This window comes from Alosa sapidissima, chromosome 13, assembly GCF_018492685.1.
Source record: "Alosa sapidissima isolate fAloSap1 chromosome 13, fAloSap1.pri, whole genome shotgun sequence".
NCBI lineage: Eukaryota > Metazoa > Chordata > Actinopteri > Clupeiformes > Clupeidae > Alosa > Alosa sapidissima.
The window spans coordinates 1,200,687-1,219,459 of record NC_055969.1 but is presented as its reverse complement, the minus strand read 5'-3'; the positions used below and the strand labels follow the sequence as shown (position 1 = coordinate 1,219,459).

The 18,773-nt window shown below is 41.2% G+C and overlaps 1 protein-coding gene and 1 long non-coding RNA gene across 4 annotated transcripts in view; one reads left to right on the top strand and one right to left on the bottom strand.

Moving 5' to 3' along the window:
• Positions 1–422: 422 nt before the first annotated feature.
• On the bottom strand, positions 423–17,186 carry LOC121679661. The gene is made up of 3 exons (XR_006021379.1): positions 17,174–17,186; positions 11,163–11,165; positions 423–614 (listed from the first exon to the last, which is right to left on the bottom strand). It is a non-coding gene; the product is annotated as an uncharacterized LOC121679661 (long non-coding RNA).
• Positions 16,020–18,773, top strand: part of ap3b1a (adaptor related protein complex 3 subunit beta 1a) — a 131,486-nt gene continuing 128,732 nt past the window's right edge. Inside the window, exon 1 of one of the 3 annotated variants that reach the window (XM_042058538.1) lies at positions 16,020–16,314. In XM_042058538.1, the coding sequence (XP_041914472.1) occupies positions 16,184–16,314 (131 nt within the window). In that variant the 5' untranslated portion in view covers positions 16,020–16,183. The remainder of the gene's footprint in view (positions 16,315–18,773) is intronic. The other 2 variants (XM_042058536.1, XM_042058537.1) reach the window with 2 other exon arrangements.

Sequence of the window (18,773 nt, the reverse complement as noted above, 5' to 3'; positions counted from 1 at the left end):
GTCTGTAATAAGCTATGTTTTACATGATTATGTGGTGTATGCCCGTTCGTGTAGTGCCACATATGTCGGACATTGTACTATAGCCTGAACCATATCGGCCCGAGCGAGAAACAAAGTAATCAGCCCAACTGCTAGTGTCAGTCTTGGCCCATTCAAGAGAAAAGTGCTTCAGCCGTCCCGGATCAGCTGACAGTGCCATCATTCAGCCAGAATCGGGCCGACAGGCACTTTACAGAATTGGGCCATGTACGTTTAGTGTCCGTCTGCTGCTTAATGTTTCATTTTTTGCCGCCAACAGTCACGATATTGATCAATGTCCGTTCTTAAGGTATTGGGCCACACCCGTCTGTCGAACTTGCTTCGAACACTGGCAATAGCCCGTCAAACCACAAACGGGCCAAGTAAGAAACAAAGTAATCAGCCCAACTACTGCGTGTCAGTGTAGGCCCATTCAATGGGTAACAGTGCCTCAGCCGACCTGAAACTCCGCCGACAGTGGCAGCACTCAGCCAGGATCGGGCCGACTGTGTTTACTGTGCTTCAGCCGACTCGGACCTCAGCCGACACTGCCAGCACTCAGCCAGAATCGGGCCGACTATGCTTGCTATCTGGGACTGCACAACAGTGCAAAGTGCATGTTCACATTTTTAGTAACAACCGCCAAACTTCCTTGCTTGCCTTACACATCTAAGTTTTCCGACTATTTTTCTTACCTTCTTTTTCCGCTGTGGATGTTATTGAGTTTGAAGTTTTAGCTCTTACGTTCTGAACATCTCGCACTGCCATCGCCCGATGTCATTTCTGAGTCATATCACTCTCTGTCTCTCTTTTAAATGCCTATTCCCTGAATGGTAGGCAATTACTGTGTCTTATATAGGCCTATAGGCTAATATCGAAACAAAATAATAATAAAATAATCCTCTCATCTAGGATATAACACAGGTTGAAGCCAACGTCAAGTTGGTTCTATTTAGGGAGGTGAATGTGTGTAAACATAGATGACTCAGAAATGACATCGGAAGACAAGTGATGCAAGAGGCAAGCCGAAGGCTGCTGACAAGGGCCCGACGCTATTGTAAAGCAATTTACAAAAGATTCACTGAACAAAAATGCTGATGTGGTACATGAAAATGTAGCTAAAAATGTGGAGAATGCAATGCAATCAAGCATTTTGGACGATATAGTCACAAGCTGGCAGAATAGGCAACAGGCCGATGTGCGTTTTATTTGGAGACTGTTTTGCGAGACAGAGACTGAGTTTGCTGCTGATATTCTGGGGATAGGCTACAACATAGCCAATGTACGACTTTAGCCTTTTAATATATTTGCTGCATTGGATCAGTTTTCTAGAACAGGCAGCTTTCTAGCCTCACGTCAGCAGCGCTGCATCACCCATAGGCTATAGCCTACATTAAAACAACCAGCGGATGGTGGGCGGGTGCGGTTTTGAAAATTGGTCAAAACTTTGGTGCTGATGGATGGCTGATGGATGATAAGTTTTGCTATGCAGTTATGGTTGAAATAATAGCCCATCAGCGCATCTCTAGTGTGTGTGCCTCTCTCTCGCTCAGAGGGGAGGGAGAGGCTGAGGGTCGATCCAGCATGGATTCTAAACTCTGTGGTGGATAGGATCTACAATTAGGTGTTAACAATACTACTACGCTAGGTCGAAGTACTCCAAAGTGCTATTGCGCCACACATTGTAGTTCTCCTGTTTATTCGCTTGGAAAATCGCCACGTTTCATGTTGCGTGGCCGTAGACATTTCAACTACTCGTGCAACTGTATTTAAGTCGGGAAAACGTTTATGTTTTTGATTACTTCTACGGTTAGTTACGGCAAAGCCCGCTAGCATAGCAACATGCTAACACAGTCCAGCCGCGCACCAGAGCGTTTGAGTGCACGCAGAGCCATAGAGAGATGGCTGTGGTGAGGTCATGTGCCCTTTAAGGTAGGATTTAAACCAGTCAAGGGCTTTCCGAGACATCCCAGTTCAGACAGTGTAGAAAGGAGAATGTCATGGTTAACAGTATAGAAGGCTGCAGATAAGTCTAGTAGAATGAATACTAATGACTTAGCAACTTAGATGAGGACTTAGCTACTCTCAATGCTTCTGTCACAGACAGAAAAGCAATTTCAGTAGAATAACTCTTGAAAACAGACTGCATAGGGTCTAGCAGGTTGTTCTGATATAGTAAGTCCAAGCCCTGCTTGAAGACCACTTTCTCCAAAAACTTTGACAAGAAGGAAGATAGGTCTGTAAAAACAGGAATGGTTTTAGAGGTGGTGGCAAATGATACATTTTCCATCTTTATCATTTTCTATCTGATCCTTTGTGCAACAACAAACAGTAGGAGCCCTGCCAGAGCCCTACAAAATGACCTCCTCCGCCGCTGGTGTGAATATCTCTGACCACACTGTCAGACTTCATGAAGGTGGCCTGAGGGCCCGATGGTCTCTCACCGCCAAGCACCGTGCAGCTGAATTGGCATTTGCCAAAGAATACAGAATTGGCAGGTTTGCCATTGATGGCCTGTGCTTTTCACGAATGAGACCAGGTTCACCCTGAGCACATGTGACGTCTAAAGATGTCTTGGAGAATGTAATGCTGCCTGCAACATCATTCAGCATGACTGGTTTGGTGGTGGGCCAGTGATGGTCTGGGGAGTGATATCCTTGGAAGGACGCGCACACCTCTACGGGCAAGACAACTGCACCCTCACTGATCTTAGGCATCAGGATGAAAACTTCAGACCCATTGTCTGACCCTGTATTGGTGCAGTGGACCTGGATTTCCTCCTGGTGCACAACAATGGCTGGACACATGTAGCGAGAATGTGCAGGCAGTTCCTGGAGGATCAAGGCATTGATACCATTGACTGTCCCCCCACACTCCCCTGACTTAAATACGATTGAACACCTCTGGGACATTATATTTTGGTCCATCCAACACCGCCAGGTTGCACCACCGACTGTCAAGGAGCTCAGTGATGGCCATGTCCACATCTGGGAGCAGATCCCCCAGGATACCATCCGCCGTTTCATTAGGAGCATGCCCCGATGCCATCAAGCATGTCGGGGCCATACGAACTACTGAGTACCATCATGAGTTGCTGCGCTGAAATTCAAGCAAAATGGACTAGCTTGCCGCGTCTTTGAATTCAGTCCTCTGTAGATTGATCATTTTCATTCCCAAATAACGAAGTGGCATCCTTTTGGAATCCTGTGAATCCTACCTCACAGGATGCTCGTTTAACGTATGATGGTTTAGAGAGCTGTCCGCACCTCACCATCCCACCACAGGCGTCTCCCAGGGCTTAGTACTGGGCCCCCTTCTCTTTGCTATCCACACAACTTCTTTGGGACAGATTATCCATTCGCACAGCTTCTCATACTACTGCTATGCAGATGACACACAGCTTTATCTGTTCTTTCCACCTGATGACCCCTCGGTCTCTGCACGGATCTCGGATTGCCTCTCAGACATATACATGGATGAAGGCACACCACCTCCAGCTAAACCTCTCAAAAACCAAACTGCTGGTCCTCCCAGCTAAACCTACAGTACTGCTCCCACCTACTCGAATGCCCTCATACAGATATGCTACCCCCTGACCATTGCGCTCTTCAGACAAACATCGTCTAGCTCTGCCACCGGTACGCTCAGGTCAATCCAAACTTCATCTGTTGTTCCTTGTTGGTAGAATTGTTTTAAAAGCGTTAAACTGTTTACCAGGTTGTAAGTCGCTTTAGCTAAAAATGCGTCAGCCAAATGTAATGTAATAGTCCGGTGGACAGCCCATAGAGCCCCATTGTGGACCCGGAAATGTTGAGTACACCAAAGTTTTATGATGGAAATATATAGTATGGGTTCCCAACATGCAGAAACTGCCGGATGCTAATTTGCATATGTTGGGCAATTTGTGTAATTGAGCTAAATAGCTAAATTAGCATAATAGCCTATATTAATCATATTATAAGAGCTGCTTGGCCAAAATGGACAATGTTAGTATGTTTTTAGGGGTTACTGGAGATGCTGAGTCCATATCTGACATTTTCAAGATTCAAAATCACTATTTAAACTTGGTTTGGTCACATTTTACTCTCATTAAGCTGATTTTGCTGAGTTTTTTTGGTACAATTTAGACAGATTTTTGGAGGATAGGGCTGTAGCGATATACAGTAGGGCTGTAACGATACACCAACCTAACAATTCGATTCGTATCACGATTTTTGACCCATGGTTTGATACAAACCTCAATTTTTCTTTTTTTGGAGGGGGGGGCTAGACATTTCAATAGCCTACCTTAGAACACCAGAGGATTACAATGTAATATATCTGTATTTTTTTATATCCTGATATAAAAAGAGAGAATACTGAATGTCTGATATTTATGACAGCACACTTTATGCAGATTAGCCTATAGCTTAGGCCTACTATTTCTATTACAACTCTACCACATTCAGCTGTCTGGTTAAAGCCTGGAAATATTGTAAACAAAGTAGCATAGTTGGCTAGCTTATCCTAGTCTACTGATTGGACTGTTCAGTTTCCTCATGTGTGTTTAAGGTAATACTGTTCTCCTTGGGACAACATTGGTATTGAGATGATCATTCAGTTCTCCCAGAATCCCCAGTGCGAAACATCGTGGGAATCTCAAGCACAGTCCAGCACGCTGGCGTTGCACAGCTCCCCCAACAAGCCATTGCCATCCTCGGCGCGGGCGTTCCCACATTCAGTCCAGCAATTAGTCTCTGGCACTGCCACACAGGGGTGCACACACCGCAAGAGCCCTACTACCACTGGGGAACCACAACCACCAGCGGCCCAATGCGGGGCGTGCTAGCAGTCACCTGGTCTGTCGCCTCTCGTCCCCAGCTCCCTTCAGAGAACGCCCTCAGGTCGCACTTTCGCAGTGTGCACCACCGCAACGTTCCTCCAACACCTGGCGGGCCCAGCCTCCACTGCCACAGACTCCCCGGCGCTGAGCACCGTAACTGGCACTGCACCTCCGATGCTCCACTCCGTCGTCTCGCCAGTTCCATCGCAGCGGGACCACGCTGCGCAATCAGGCTACAGCTACCGACGTTGGCGTCCCTCCTCTGCTGCCTTGTCACAGAGCCGCCACGATCACGCCAAGGCCTAGACCTTCTCTCTGGCTCGTGCCATTGGATTTCACACAACAAACTTTTTTCCCCCCTTATTTTTCTAAAGAGCACCGGTGAACAGGCCAACAAGAACAGGCTCCGCCAACCGTCCGTCCTCAAGGCTCCACCTCCTTGCTGCTCCACCTCTGCTCTGCTCTGCAGCCAGGGCCACCGCCAACTCCAGCCTAAAGCCGCCCGGCAGGGGGCAGGGGCTCAAGGTCTTCTCTCGGTGAAGTCAGCGGCCAGGCCGGCGTCACTACCTTATTTTCCAAGGCCGCTTCCTCAGGCCGCTCTCCCAGTCGCGTGAAGTCCTTCTCCGCCGTGGCCACTGCATCAACACCCTCTTCAGGCAAGCATTTCTCCCATAGCCAGGCCTAGGCGACGGCTGGTCTCCTCCTGCGGCTTCTACTGAAGGCCTCTGTAAGCTTTTTAGTACCCCTTACAAGGGTTCTCTTCGGATCCTTTTGCTTGGGCCTCCACCTAGCGATGAGCATGGACAGATTATGAACTTTCGGGCCCCTGGGCCCAGATGTATTAAGGGCCCCCCACTAATTGTTGCATATGTGGAAGGGGGGTTTGGGGATCCTTCCTCAGAAATGTTTTAATTTGTTTGATGTGATTTCTTGTATTCTGGTGCATTTTGGGGATTGCCAATACTAAATTCAATCAGATTCATAGCCTACATCCTGATGTGTTGATATTGAGGCAATGATTTCATGCAAAGGCTTGGGCTTCAGGGCCCCCTGACCCCTTGGGCCGGGCCCGGTAGGCCCGTGCAGTAATTCATCCCTGGCGGTGAGGTCTCCCACTACTGGCTCCTCCAGCACTGAAGACACTGTCTCCTACAGAACGCAACTTGCTCCTCCATAGAAAACGTGCCCATCTACAGGTGCTGCTTTGGAAAGCAGCAGACCGTCCTGATCCACCGGCTGTGGATATCACCGCATTTGGAGAGAGTTAGAAGACAGGTATGAAGAAAGGAGAGGAACTTGCCCACCCTCGATTCAAGTCCTTTTGCTCCTCCTGATTTGTTATCAGCTGTAACTGCAAAGCTGGGTTAAAACTGTGTATACATGTATCTGGAAAGTACAGCTGTGCAGCTGCAGGCCTGGCCTGTACTAATTATTGTTTCTGCAAAGGCAGTGATGTTACATGTGGCAATATATTTACACAGCAAAAACAGCAGAAGGACAGGGATGAAGAGTCTGGAGAAGATGGCGACAGGACAACGGATGAGGACAGTGAGGAGTAGTAGAGGCTAGTTCTTCCCTTTGTTACTCAATTGTGAGTCACAGCAGAGGGCCAGTGAATAGCTATTTCCAAAATTATTGTGGAATTCAGAAATAACTTGAGGATCCAAATTATTCCTAAACACTGAACATTTTTATCGTCCAAAAATCCGTCTAAATCGCACCCAAAAACGTGACCAAACCAAGTTTAAATAGTGATTTTGAATCTTGAAAATGTCAGATATGGACTCAGAATCTCCAGTAACCTCTAAAAACCTCAGTGTATAGTAAGAGTTAAGGTTTGCTCAGAAAGAGAAGAAGGTAGAATAAGAATTTATTGATGATGTAGGTAGTTACTTCAATTAACCAAAATATAGAATAATTGGCTTATTTTCTTACACATAGTGGCCATATTGGAATCTTACCAGATTATACTTGATGCCTTGTATATTTTTGAGGTTGTCATGTAATAAAATGACTGTTCAAACTTTGAAATTGTTTTTGAATTATATTTCTATCATGAATAACAATAGAGATGGTCTATATTTTCACATTTAGTATACGCCATAATGGATTTCAAAATGGCCAACATCAAGTTTGTTTGGAATCATGTCAATAGCTTCCTTGACCCTAAAAATTGAGTGTTAGAACTTAAAATACTTTTTTATCTTGTTTAATTTCGAAGTTGTATCAAAAATTCTATTAAAAATGGTAGCCATATTTGAATTCAAGATGGCGGCCACTAGGGGGCGCTATGTGTTGGGGTCCATTTCAATTTTTGATCACTAGGGGTAGTAGTATAACTGTGCCAAGTTTCATGCTTTCTGCAAAAATTGAACGATTCCGGTGCTTAGCAGGCTGTACTATGAGAGAATTCCTAGAAAAAACTTAAACTGTTTACCATGTTGTTAGTCGCTTTGGTTAAAAATGCGTCAGCGTAATGTAATGTAATAATGTAATGTAAAATAGGTGGATAGTTTAAATGGTTAAATTATTTAATATGGAATTATTGTAGTGAGGACTTTTATTTTGAAACAGTTGTGGGCAGAGGAAACAGTTGAACAGGATATGTAGTCTTAAGAGAGCCAGATTGTACGCTTAAATCCTGAGACAGACAGCTGCTGCAGGTGGCCTGGCATAGGATTCTAATTGCTCAATTGCTGTATTGTGATGTCACAATCACCAATGTTAAGTCCATAGGGACATTTTGAGTAGTTTTTAATTAATAGTTTAAAAAGTGTAAAAGTTGAAAAATACATTGCTCACCAGTCCTTTAGAAGACCTACGTTTCAAATCGTTAAATGATTCAAGCTGAATTAGACGCAGAAATTTGGTTGGAAGAATAATAATAGATAAGAAGCCCAGTGATAACAGTACAGTGCATTTTCATGCACTGTAAGAAGCCTAGGAAGAATAGTACAGTGCATTTTCATGCACTCTAACTAGAAAACATAATTCTAGGGAATTACCAGTGCATGAAAATGCAAAACATATTGGTGTGAAATATATTGTTAAAACAGATGATGTGCTAATTAGTTAACTATGTTAACAACGTAAACAAGTTAACTGTGCTAACAGTATTAGTTTGCTAACTTAGCTAATGTTTTCTAGTAGTTATGCTGACAATGTTAACTATGCTAACCATGTTACTTAGCTAGCTTGGCTAATGTTTGCTAGCAGTTATAATGTTAACAATGTTAACTATGCTAACAATCTTAACCATGCTAACTATGCTAACCATGTTACTTAGCTAACTCAGCTAATGTTTTCTAACAGTTATGCTAACAATGTTAACTATGTTAACCATGTTACTTAGCTTGGTTGCTAGGCTGTTGCTAGGGTACTTGAGGTGGTTGCTAAGATGTTGCTAAGGTAGTTATGGTGGTTGCTATGCTGTTGCTATGGTACTTGAGGTGGTTGCTAGGCTATTGCTAGGTTAGCTGTGGTGATTGCTATGCTGGTCGTTAGGTTAAACTCCTTGGTTGCTATATTGGTTGCTAGGTTGTAACTGTGGAAGTGGTTGCTAGGCTGTTGCTAGGGTATTTGACATGGTTGCTAGGCTGTTGCTATGGTACTTGAGGTGGTTGCTATGGTGGTTGCTATGTTGGTTGCTAGGTGGTTTAATATAGTTGGAATGGCTGAACAGTTAAATAGGTGGATAGTTTAACCCTTAGAACCCGATTGACGCAAAGTGCGTCAAAAAACACACCCTTTCTTCTCTGTTACATTGCTCCACAACTCTGCGTTACAGAGCAGAAGTAGGGCTTTCCGACGAGACCACACACTTGTCTGTACGTTAAAGGATGAAAATGAAAAAAATATCATGAAATTAAATCAAATTGCATCATATTTACAGTCTATCCTTCTCTGCGTTTACCTGCACACCCATTACTCTTGTTTGAATTACTCGCGAACCCGTGAACGCATAGATATGGCAAGCATATCAGATAAAAGAGGAGACACAGAGCTATCATTTGATACCAAGTACATCCTTCTGGGTTATAAAACAGATGAAGTAACAGCAAAATAATAACTTCATATAGCTTGACTTACTTCACGTTTTTGTCTGTTTTTGTGGCAAAGCATGTTTATAATCCAACACTATTGTGTGTTTCTCTATGGCAAAGAATGTTCATAATCCGGTTTTGAGATCCTAGCAAATTCCTGCATGGCATCCAATTCAAGGCTCTCATTGCATCCCAATTTGTTCAAAGAAACAGATTCAGGACAGTCTGTCCTACACACATGAAATGCATGTAGAGCTATGAGCTTGCTGTGGTGAGATACATGTCAAAATATAAGAATTTGTATAATACACTTTTTATATTTGAATTCTTTAAAAATCAAAATAAAATCAATGCTAGTACTAATGCATGACATGATTGCAGATCTGGATAGCCTAGACTGCTGAAAAAAACATATATAATATATATAATATGTGTGTGTGGCACTTACAATAACCAGAATAAATCCTTATGAATAAAGGTAGTGAAAATGCCCTAAAAATAACTTAGGGTTCTAAGGGTTAAATGGTTAAATTCTTTAACAGTGAATTATTGTGGTGAGGACTTTTTTAAAACAGTTGTGGACAGAGCAAGCAGTGGAACAGGATCTGTAGTCTTAAGAGAATGAGATTTTATGCTTAAAGCCTGAGAAACTGACAGTTGGTGCAGGTGGCCTGGCCATCTGGCCCAAGATTCTAATTGCCTAATGGCCCAATTGTGATGTCATTAGCCCAATGTTAAGTCTCTGGGGAAATTTTGAATAGTTTTTAATTAATAGTTTAAAAAAGTATAAAAGTTACAAAGATGAAAAATACAAAGCCCACATGTCCTAAGTAAGACCTACATAACATAGTTTGAATGAAGTTACTACGTTGAACGGTTAGCCTAACCCTAGGAATTTTTAAAAAAAAACTTTGGATATACCAAAAAACTTTTATGTAATTGCTTCCTGCCAGGACTTTTACAGGCTTTTTTCCAAATCACGGAAGTAACATCGACACAGCGGTAGATAGCAGCAGAGAGTAGAAGCCATCAAGCAAGTGTTATTTAAATAAACTCCTGGTGTACATACAAACTTTCCAATGCCTGGTTTTATGAGTACAGAACATATTTGTACTACTGTAGAAGTTTCGTACCATTCAGGGCATTATTAGTGGGGTAATTTAAGAGATACTCTATTGGTTCCTGCGCCTGCACAAGCCATTAGTTTCTGTATTCGCCTGATAGCGCTACTCGACCAATGTTCAACCAAGGGAAAACAGCTTCTGGGACAGTGTTTGGCTCGAGGTCATGGTGCAAAGGACCCTAGGGTGAAATTACTCCGAACCATCACTTTAATATAGTTGACTGGAAGCATAGTTGATGATAACTGACAGTTGGCATGGCTGAATAGTTAAATAGTTGAGTAGGTTAAGTTGTTAAATTGTTCAACAGTGAATTATTGAGGTGAGGACTTTTATTTTGAAACAGTTTTGGGCAGAGGAAACAGATGAACAGGATCTGTAGTCTTAAGAGAGCCAAATTGTATGCTTAAAGCCTGAGAGTGACAGTTGCTGCAGGTGGCCTGGACACCTGGCACAGGATTCAAATTGCCATCATGATGTCATAATGGCCAATGCAAATTTTAAATAGTTTTTAATTAATAGCTGAAAAAGTATAAAAGTTACAAAGATGAAAAGTACATAGCAGCTATGTCCTTTAGAAGACCTACGTTACAAAGTTTGAATGAAGTTAAACGGTTCAAGCTTAATTGCGCGTAGAAAAAGCAGTCAGCGGAAGAATAATAATAATAAGAAGCCTAGGAAGAACAGTACAGTGGGGTATTCCACAAAGCCGGTTTTATCACAAAACCGGGTAAGTTAACCCAGGGCTTGCGGTAACCCTAGGTTTTCCGTTCCAAAATGAACATGTAAGTTACTATAGAAGCATATGCTCTGAATCAAACCTGGTCGGAGCAGGTTTTGCGCAGGTTAAGTTTGGCATGGCATGCCCTTTTGATGAGAGGCCTGTAGACATCGGAGCGCAAATAATTTGTGCAATCCACTGAGAGAGATTGATAAGACCACCGCTCGACATCTTGTCTTATCCTGATGACTTTTAGCTGGAGCAATATCGTTTTTCGTGTGAATCTTTAATATATTTAAATAGCCTTCTCCAGCCCTTTCCAATGTTACCAATAGTGGACCTGGCCTCAGTTCACTATTTGCATAGCTCTCTGTTTTTGTTTGCGACGGATAGTTTTTGTACAGTGTTGGAGATACTGAGCATACAGGGAAAGCTACGGTCTGCAGATTAGTGCCTAAATTCTTTCTTGCGCTGAAGCACTTGGTGCGCGACTTCATCCGCTTTCCTGGCCACACCCTTGATTTTAGTAATGAGATCTACAATTTGAGTAACCAGCTCATAGACGTTCACCACTTTAACATAAGACAAAAAGAAGTGCATAAAGCCTTCTTCTCCATAAGAGTTAACAAAAGTCATGTTCCAGACAACATCTGTGGGCGCATACTCAAAACCTGTGCAAAGCCTCCTCCATTCCATTACGTACATTTTTAACAAATCTTTAGTGGCACAACTAGTACCTGAGGTCTAAAAGGATGCTGTGGTGGTCCCTGTTCCCAAATCCAACAGCCCTCAATTATTTTAGATCAGTGGCACTCACATCAATTGTAATGAAAGCATTTGAAAAAATGGTGAGGTCTGAAATATTAAGGAAAACAGAGCATTCAATTGACCCGTTGCAGTTTGCTTATAGACCCCGTAGGGGGGTGGAAGATGCCACAGTCACTTTACTTAATATACTTTTTAAGCATTTGGATAACAGTGGCTCCCATGCCAGACATTTATTTGTTGACCTTTCCTCTGCTTTTAATACAATCCAACCCCATATTTTAACCACAAGGCTGCTAGAACAGTTTGAGCTGAGCAATAATCTGGTAGGCTGGATCCTTAACTTTTTAACAAACATGACGCAAAGAGTGAGAGTGAATGGCAGTCTCTCTGACAAAGTCTGCTCATCAACCGGCTCCCCACAAGGATGCATACTCTCACCTCTTCTTTACATCCTGTACACAAATATGTAGGATGGGTAAATAGGTGGGACAACAGGACCATAATTAAATACGCAGATGACTCAGTAATTGTTAGCCTGCTCCAAGACAGTGAAACAGGTCATGGTCCAGGTCATGGTCCAGTCATTAATGACTTTGATTGATTTTAGGAAAAAAATTAAGACACAAGAAATCACATCAATCAAAGGTCAGACTGTTCAATGTGTTCAATCTTATAAATACCTGGGGACGATAATAGACTCAAAACTCACTTTTGAAACAAACTGTGAAGCGGTGTGTAAAAAAGGGCATCAGCGCCTGTTCTGTTTGAGGAAACTGAGTCACTTCCACATTGACAAATCCATCATGACCCTCTTTTACCACGCTTTTATTGAATCAGTTTTATCATTTGCACTAGCAGCCTGGTTTGGGAACCTCTCATTGAAAAATAAAAACTCACTCAACCAAATAGTAAAGTGGTCTAGCAGACTGATTGGTGAGCCACAGCTCAACGTGGAGACCTTGTACACAAAACAATTACAGCGCATTACTGGTTCAATTTTAATCCCTTCTGGGCGTACAGTAGATTTACTATCCCTAGGTGTAAAACAACAACAAAGACAGAAAAAACGTTTTGTCCCAGCAGCCATTACACTGAGGAACAAGTCATAGTTATGCTTTGTACAGTTGTTTATTTATTGTTGCTTTTATGTATGTATTTATTATTTCTATATATATATTTTAACCTTTATCTATGTTTTTACAACCTAAACACGTTTTATTTTTACTTTTCTGTTTTATTTTGTTTTTATTTTTCTCTCTTCTTTCTTTTTACTATTCGTATTTTAGTATACATCAATAAGTTTAGTCTGGACCTGTAAGAACTTTTAACTTTTAATCTTTAATTTAATTTAATTTAATTTAATTTAATTTATTTATTATTATTTATTTTATTTTTATTTGCTATTTTTAACTCCCACTGTCTTAAGTTGAGTGATGTGTGATATGTGCCTCTTTTGTTCCCCATGTGTGTGTGTTTATGAGGACTCTATACTGCAAACAAAATCTACCTCTGGGTACATATAAAGTAACTTGAACTTGAACTTGAACAAACCCACGAGGGTCATTAAAATGGGGTTTCACCAAATTAACCTGACTCCGCCATATGGATTGCTTCGCATTTGCTCCGCATATTCATCTGGGAACTTTCTGTTGGAGAACGTTTGGGAAGGGGCGAAAATACTGGTTAGCTGATTGGATAAACCATCTGTCTATCACCACCTATGTCGGTCCAAATCAACCAATCAGATAAATGAAGCGTTCTTCTAATGCCATCTTTTAAAGGTGCTCTAAGCGATGCCACGCGTTTTTTAGGCTAAAACATTTTATGTCACTTACTGCAAACATCACCTAACCAACCGCTAGCTGTCTGTGTCCTGAATACACTGTAAAAAAAATGCGATCTCTGTGGACAGCCCAGGCTCCAAAAAAAAGGCAACAAAAACAACCTGGGCAAACCTAGCCCATGAAAACATAACAAACTGTTCCAGCAAATCACAGACGAGATGCGCGTTTAGGAGAGTTTCAATTGCACGGGAGCAGTACGGGAGGGAGGCGGATGTTTTGTTTGAAAGTCAACAGAAGTGACGTTGCCCAGCATTAAACTTACTATTTGTATGTGACATGAACTTCATCAACGACAATCCCCCACCAAGTTTTCATGGTAGGCTACACGTCTGAAGAAAGCATATTCCTTCTCGTTAAGTAACTAAGATTCAGTGCTACCAAACACTAACTTGAATTGGCCGTGGAGGATGTCTGTGTCCTTCATTCCTCCCAGCTACATTGCAGAGACTCCTAGCTTCCCCAGGAATACTCAAATATTTGGATAAAACTTCAGCGATAGCTATGCTCATCTCATCCGTGGAAGTCGCCATGTTGTTTAGATTGAACAGTAGCTCCTCGTTGTGTCACACCTAAAACCACCTCAAAACCATGCAACACTGATTGGACGTTCGTTTGGCGAACTGCTCCAAATTTTCTTTATCAGAGAGATGCCAGACTGATCTGCGAGTGAAAATCTGAAGCTCGTGAGACCATCCTAATCTCACGAGGCTATTACCAAATAGCACAGAAATCTGGGTGTTATATATTTTAGAATTTCCGAATGTCATTATAAATGTTCAGGTAGGTATACGCAGCCTGTATTGGCCATGCATTTTCAATATCATCATGATGGTTTCTTAATCGCTGTCGATCTTGATTTTTTTTATTATTACTAGATGATATGTGATGCTTCCTACATGATCACTAATGTGGAGGCAAAATGGCCTGATTCGGTCCACGATGCCAGGATGTATTGAATCCAATTTGAGCTATACATTTCAACAGTGCGTTGCAATATGAGGATATCATAGACCATCTGCCGACTGTCGGCCATCTTATGATTGGCTTAAAAAAAAAGTGGTTATTTAAATGCAGGAGTGACAAATATGTTATGAAAATTTAAATGCTGGACTGACAAATATGTAGGTCAATACGATGGTGGGAAAAGCTTACCAGTTTGTATGAAGTTTTTATATATTTCATCTCGACTTGATCAGATGATAGTTGGGGCCCATCAGAGTACATCTTTGTAGAATAACAAGTTATAACAGAAAGCTTAACTGAGATATTAATAGATTCATAGTTCAAATATTTAGGATCGTGCTTTTGTCATGAAATTTATGCATTTACATGGTCAGCGATCCGCTGCCAGGCTTTATTTCTCTGATTTTTATTTCTATGATATTTCTCTTTATTTCTTTCTTCATCATAACGGCTTTTTCCTCATCGTAACTCTCCAGGAGGACCTGGAGTTCGAGGTCGGTGAAATATGCGGCCCTTTTCGCCATTATGATCAGGATTTCCATGATCCATACATCACGTCTTTATAGGTTTGGCTTGTACGCGCACAACCCTGCGTTAACCAACCCTGTGTTGATTGAATTAATTCAACCGGTATGGTGGAACCGACAGCTCTGGTTTAGGCGGCGCAGGGTCAATCAACCTAGAGTTCAAACTCTGTGTTTGTTAAACCTCCGTTTGTGGAATACCCCACAGTGCATTTTCATGCACTGTAATAATAATGTAACGTCGGTGCCTTTTGGACTGAGTGCTAGCCTCCCAGAATGCAATGTGTGTGAATGCTGGTTTGTGTAATGTCGGTTTTAGTTAGTGTAATTGTGTTTTCCTTGTCATGTATGTGTTAGCTTGTGTAGTCTTTCTTTAGGTTTTACCTCATGTGTTTTACCCAGTGTATTGTATGTGACAACCCTGTTCGTGTATCGTGCTTGTTTTATTGACTTCCCTTGTGTTTCCTATGTAATGGTGTCTTGGTCAATGGGTTTGGCGGATTCCCGCTTCCGCGAATAAACCTTTGATTGGACAACTGTGTGTGTTGCTATCAAATCGTTACAATAAGAAGCCTAAATAGAACAGCAGTGCATTTTCATGCACTGTAATGACTAGCCTGACCATGTTGTAGCAGCCTACTACACTAACAATACCTATATATGAGAGCTGTGGACCAGGAGCTACGAGTCATCCACTCCTGCGAAAATAGAGCGGTTGTGTGCATCGTCCCAGGCCCAATGTCTCTCACTGAGTAGCCACACTCCTGTGTGCATGTGTGTGTGTGCGCGTGCATGAGTTGTAGTATGCTACATGTGTTATGCATTTGTTGGTCTTCAGTGTGTGTATTCTAATGATAATCTACATTAAAAAAATAATTTAAAAAAGTTTGGGGTGCCTTGAGATTTAACATTCATTTTCATTCAAAAAAGGTTGAAAAACACTGTTCTATAGTATGTCCCAAAATACTTAGTGTTCCTATAGTATTCCTATGAGATTACTATAATATTTTGTGCCAAAATACTACAAGATTCCTATAGTTCTTTTTCATAAGAGTTGAGGAGGATTGGCCTGGGAAGGGAGGGTGGCGTTTTGGGTGTAACGCAACACCGTTTCCTTTTCGCCACGTTTTGTCGGGGCTGAACATCCCCTTGCCTTTATCAGGTGCTCTTTCTCGTGCTTCTGTCATGTGACTACAACTTCGCAACATCACTAACTCATACTTCCGGTTCTGCGTAGAAAGTTGCACAGACTAGTTGGGATACAACTTTCACTGTCTGCTAACGGAGCTGTTATATTTGATTGGAATAAGCTCAGTTGTAAAGATTTCTCTGGTCGCATAGTGGAATTGGCTATTAATCATGTCGACGAACAACCTGTCTTACAATGATCAGGGAGGACCGGATTCCGCTGTAGAAGTCGGACAGGAGACAACTCCGACCTCATCGACCACTGGAGCAGCCTTCGGCCTGTTTAGTACTGATTTCAAGAAGTAAGTTTAGCCTTTCATGAAGGAATACGGTGTGTGCATAAAATTTAACGTTAGAGTATAATGCTTGAGTCTTTCATTATGTTCACCAGCGCCATCTATAATGGAGGTTTGCGCTACTCCTGTAATGTCTCTGGTTTTTGGGTAAATTTAACCCGTCACGCTATCCCGAAGAAATATTCTCTGGGCACCGCTATTCTGAGATTTGTGGCTCCCATTGCCTTACATTCAACACATCATAACAATACTTAGTGTGTTGTTTACAAAATGTGCTCTTTTTCTTCTTTATCGTGACCATTTTTATGGTAGATGTGTTTTTTCTTCTTTATCGTGACCATTTTTATTTTTCTCAGAATATTTTATTTCTTTCACGCAATTGAAGGTTTGTTATGTAGGTGGACATGTGGAAAACTTGTATGAAAATGCATGTCTACCTCTGTGCAGTGGCTTCACGCAATCTGGCGAAATAATTATTGGTCACCGCTAATGATTTATGGTAAAATGTGCTCAAACTTTGTATCAGCCATGGTGGGGTAACAGCACTTCTGTTGACGTTCAAACAAAACAGAGAGCTGGCTCGAGCACGTTATAATACGTTCATATATTTTGCTAGCTCCATTCAAATATAGCCTATGAGTACACAAACTCTAACATTGTTTGTGCCAGCATTTAAGCATACTATTAACCCTTTGCAGACCGCGCTGAACATTCCATTTTTTCATACTTGATGGCCTTATGGCACAAAAAGGCTTATTGTGTGATTGTGCTAACATGACAGAGATATAATTTACCCACCATTATAATCAAGAGAAATAGCCCTTTAAAATAGTATAAAATATAATTAATAATTTTGAGAATACACATAAAAAAAAATCTTTAAAATTCAACCCCAAAAAACACAAAACTATTAGTTTGTCAAGATTAATCTCATTTCCCCCCCAATTTATATTGTAGATAGAGAAAAACTTAGAGTGTATGGGAGATTCACAATTTTGTCCTCTACTCTGTGATAAAAACAGAATCAATGTATCACCTTTTGTTCAAAAGTTATGATAAATTTATTAGACCTTTGCAGACGGCACGAAACATTCAGTTTTTTTCATACTTGATGCTAGCCTAGAAATCTAGGCGCCCCTAGCGGCAGCAAATTAGATTTGCTGCCAGGGCTAGTCTAGCAACTCTCCGTTGGCTTGTGAGCTCCAGAAATCGAAACTTAATCAGGACATTGAAATCGTGTATAGAGTCGTTTGGTGGGCTTAACATAATGATTGATGGCAGAGTTGCAACGGTTTGGCTTGAATTCCCTGTTACTTGAAAACAAATATCCTATTGCGTGCAGAGGGAATTTGAAAGGCAACTGATTATCCCGCCCCTCGGACTGAGCACTGCGAACGGTGAGTGCCCAGACCCTACATTTTAATGTGGGTCTGGCTCGCCAGGCTAACTTGATGCCCTTGTGAGACAAAAGGGCTTATTGTGTGGCCATGCTACATGGCAGAGATAAGATATACCATAAGATACACACCATTGTAATCAGGAGAACTAGCCCTTTAAAATGGTACATATCATAGTTAATAAGTTTGACTGTAACACACATTGTTTTTAAACAATACAACATCAAAAAACATGAAAATATCAATTTGTCAAGATGAATCTTACTTTTCACCTAATGTCTATTGTAGATATAGTGTGTGAAAGATGGACAGTGTTGTGGTCTCCTCTGTGGAAAAAAAAAGAATCAATTTATCACCTTTGGTTCAGAAGTTATGATTAATTTACTCATAACTGCTCATTACTCAACTGCAAGTCACAGTAACAAGTAGAATTTTTAGAGTATGGTTTGACATCTGACCAAAAAATACAGATATAATGGTCATGTAACAAATATAAGATGTTTTACCATCAAAACAAGATGCATAGCTAAATATAGGATGTCTTGCTGTACTCTGAGGAGGCAAAATCAATTGTGGGGAGGAAAGATAAAGGCTGAAATAAAGACTAGCCATATGGTAACTGCTCCGTGTGCTTCATTCTACTATGAAAACAAGAATAAGAGACACTGGGACATGTCAGGTTTACGAAAGAGGAAATAAATCATTTTATTTAGATAAGTCTAACAATTTCATTAAATAACCAGGAACAACAACTTCAGGTACATAACATAAACATATGTTTACAAACAAGCAGTAACTATTAGAACTACAAGAATGACAAGACAACAGTATAACAAAGATCAACAAAATACTTTAACATGGTGAACAAAGTATCAATTCATATTAACATATAAACAATTAAAACATTAGAAGAAATTCAATACATTTAATAACCATACAGCATATAATTTAATACAATATATAATTATCGATATAATTTGCCCTACACATAAGGTGATACACTAACGCTGCATTAACACCAGATTCGTGGTGTGCGTGTTCTCACAGCTGTGGTGTGTGTGTGTTTTG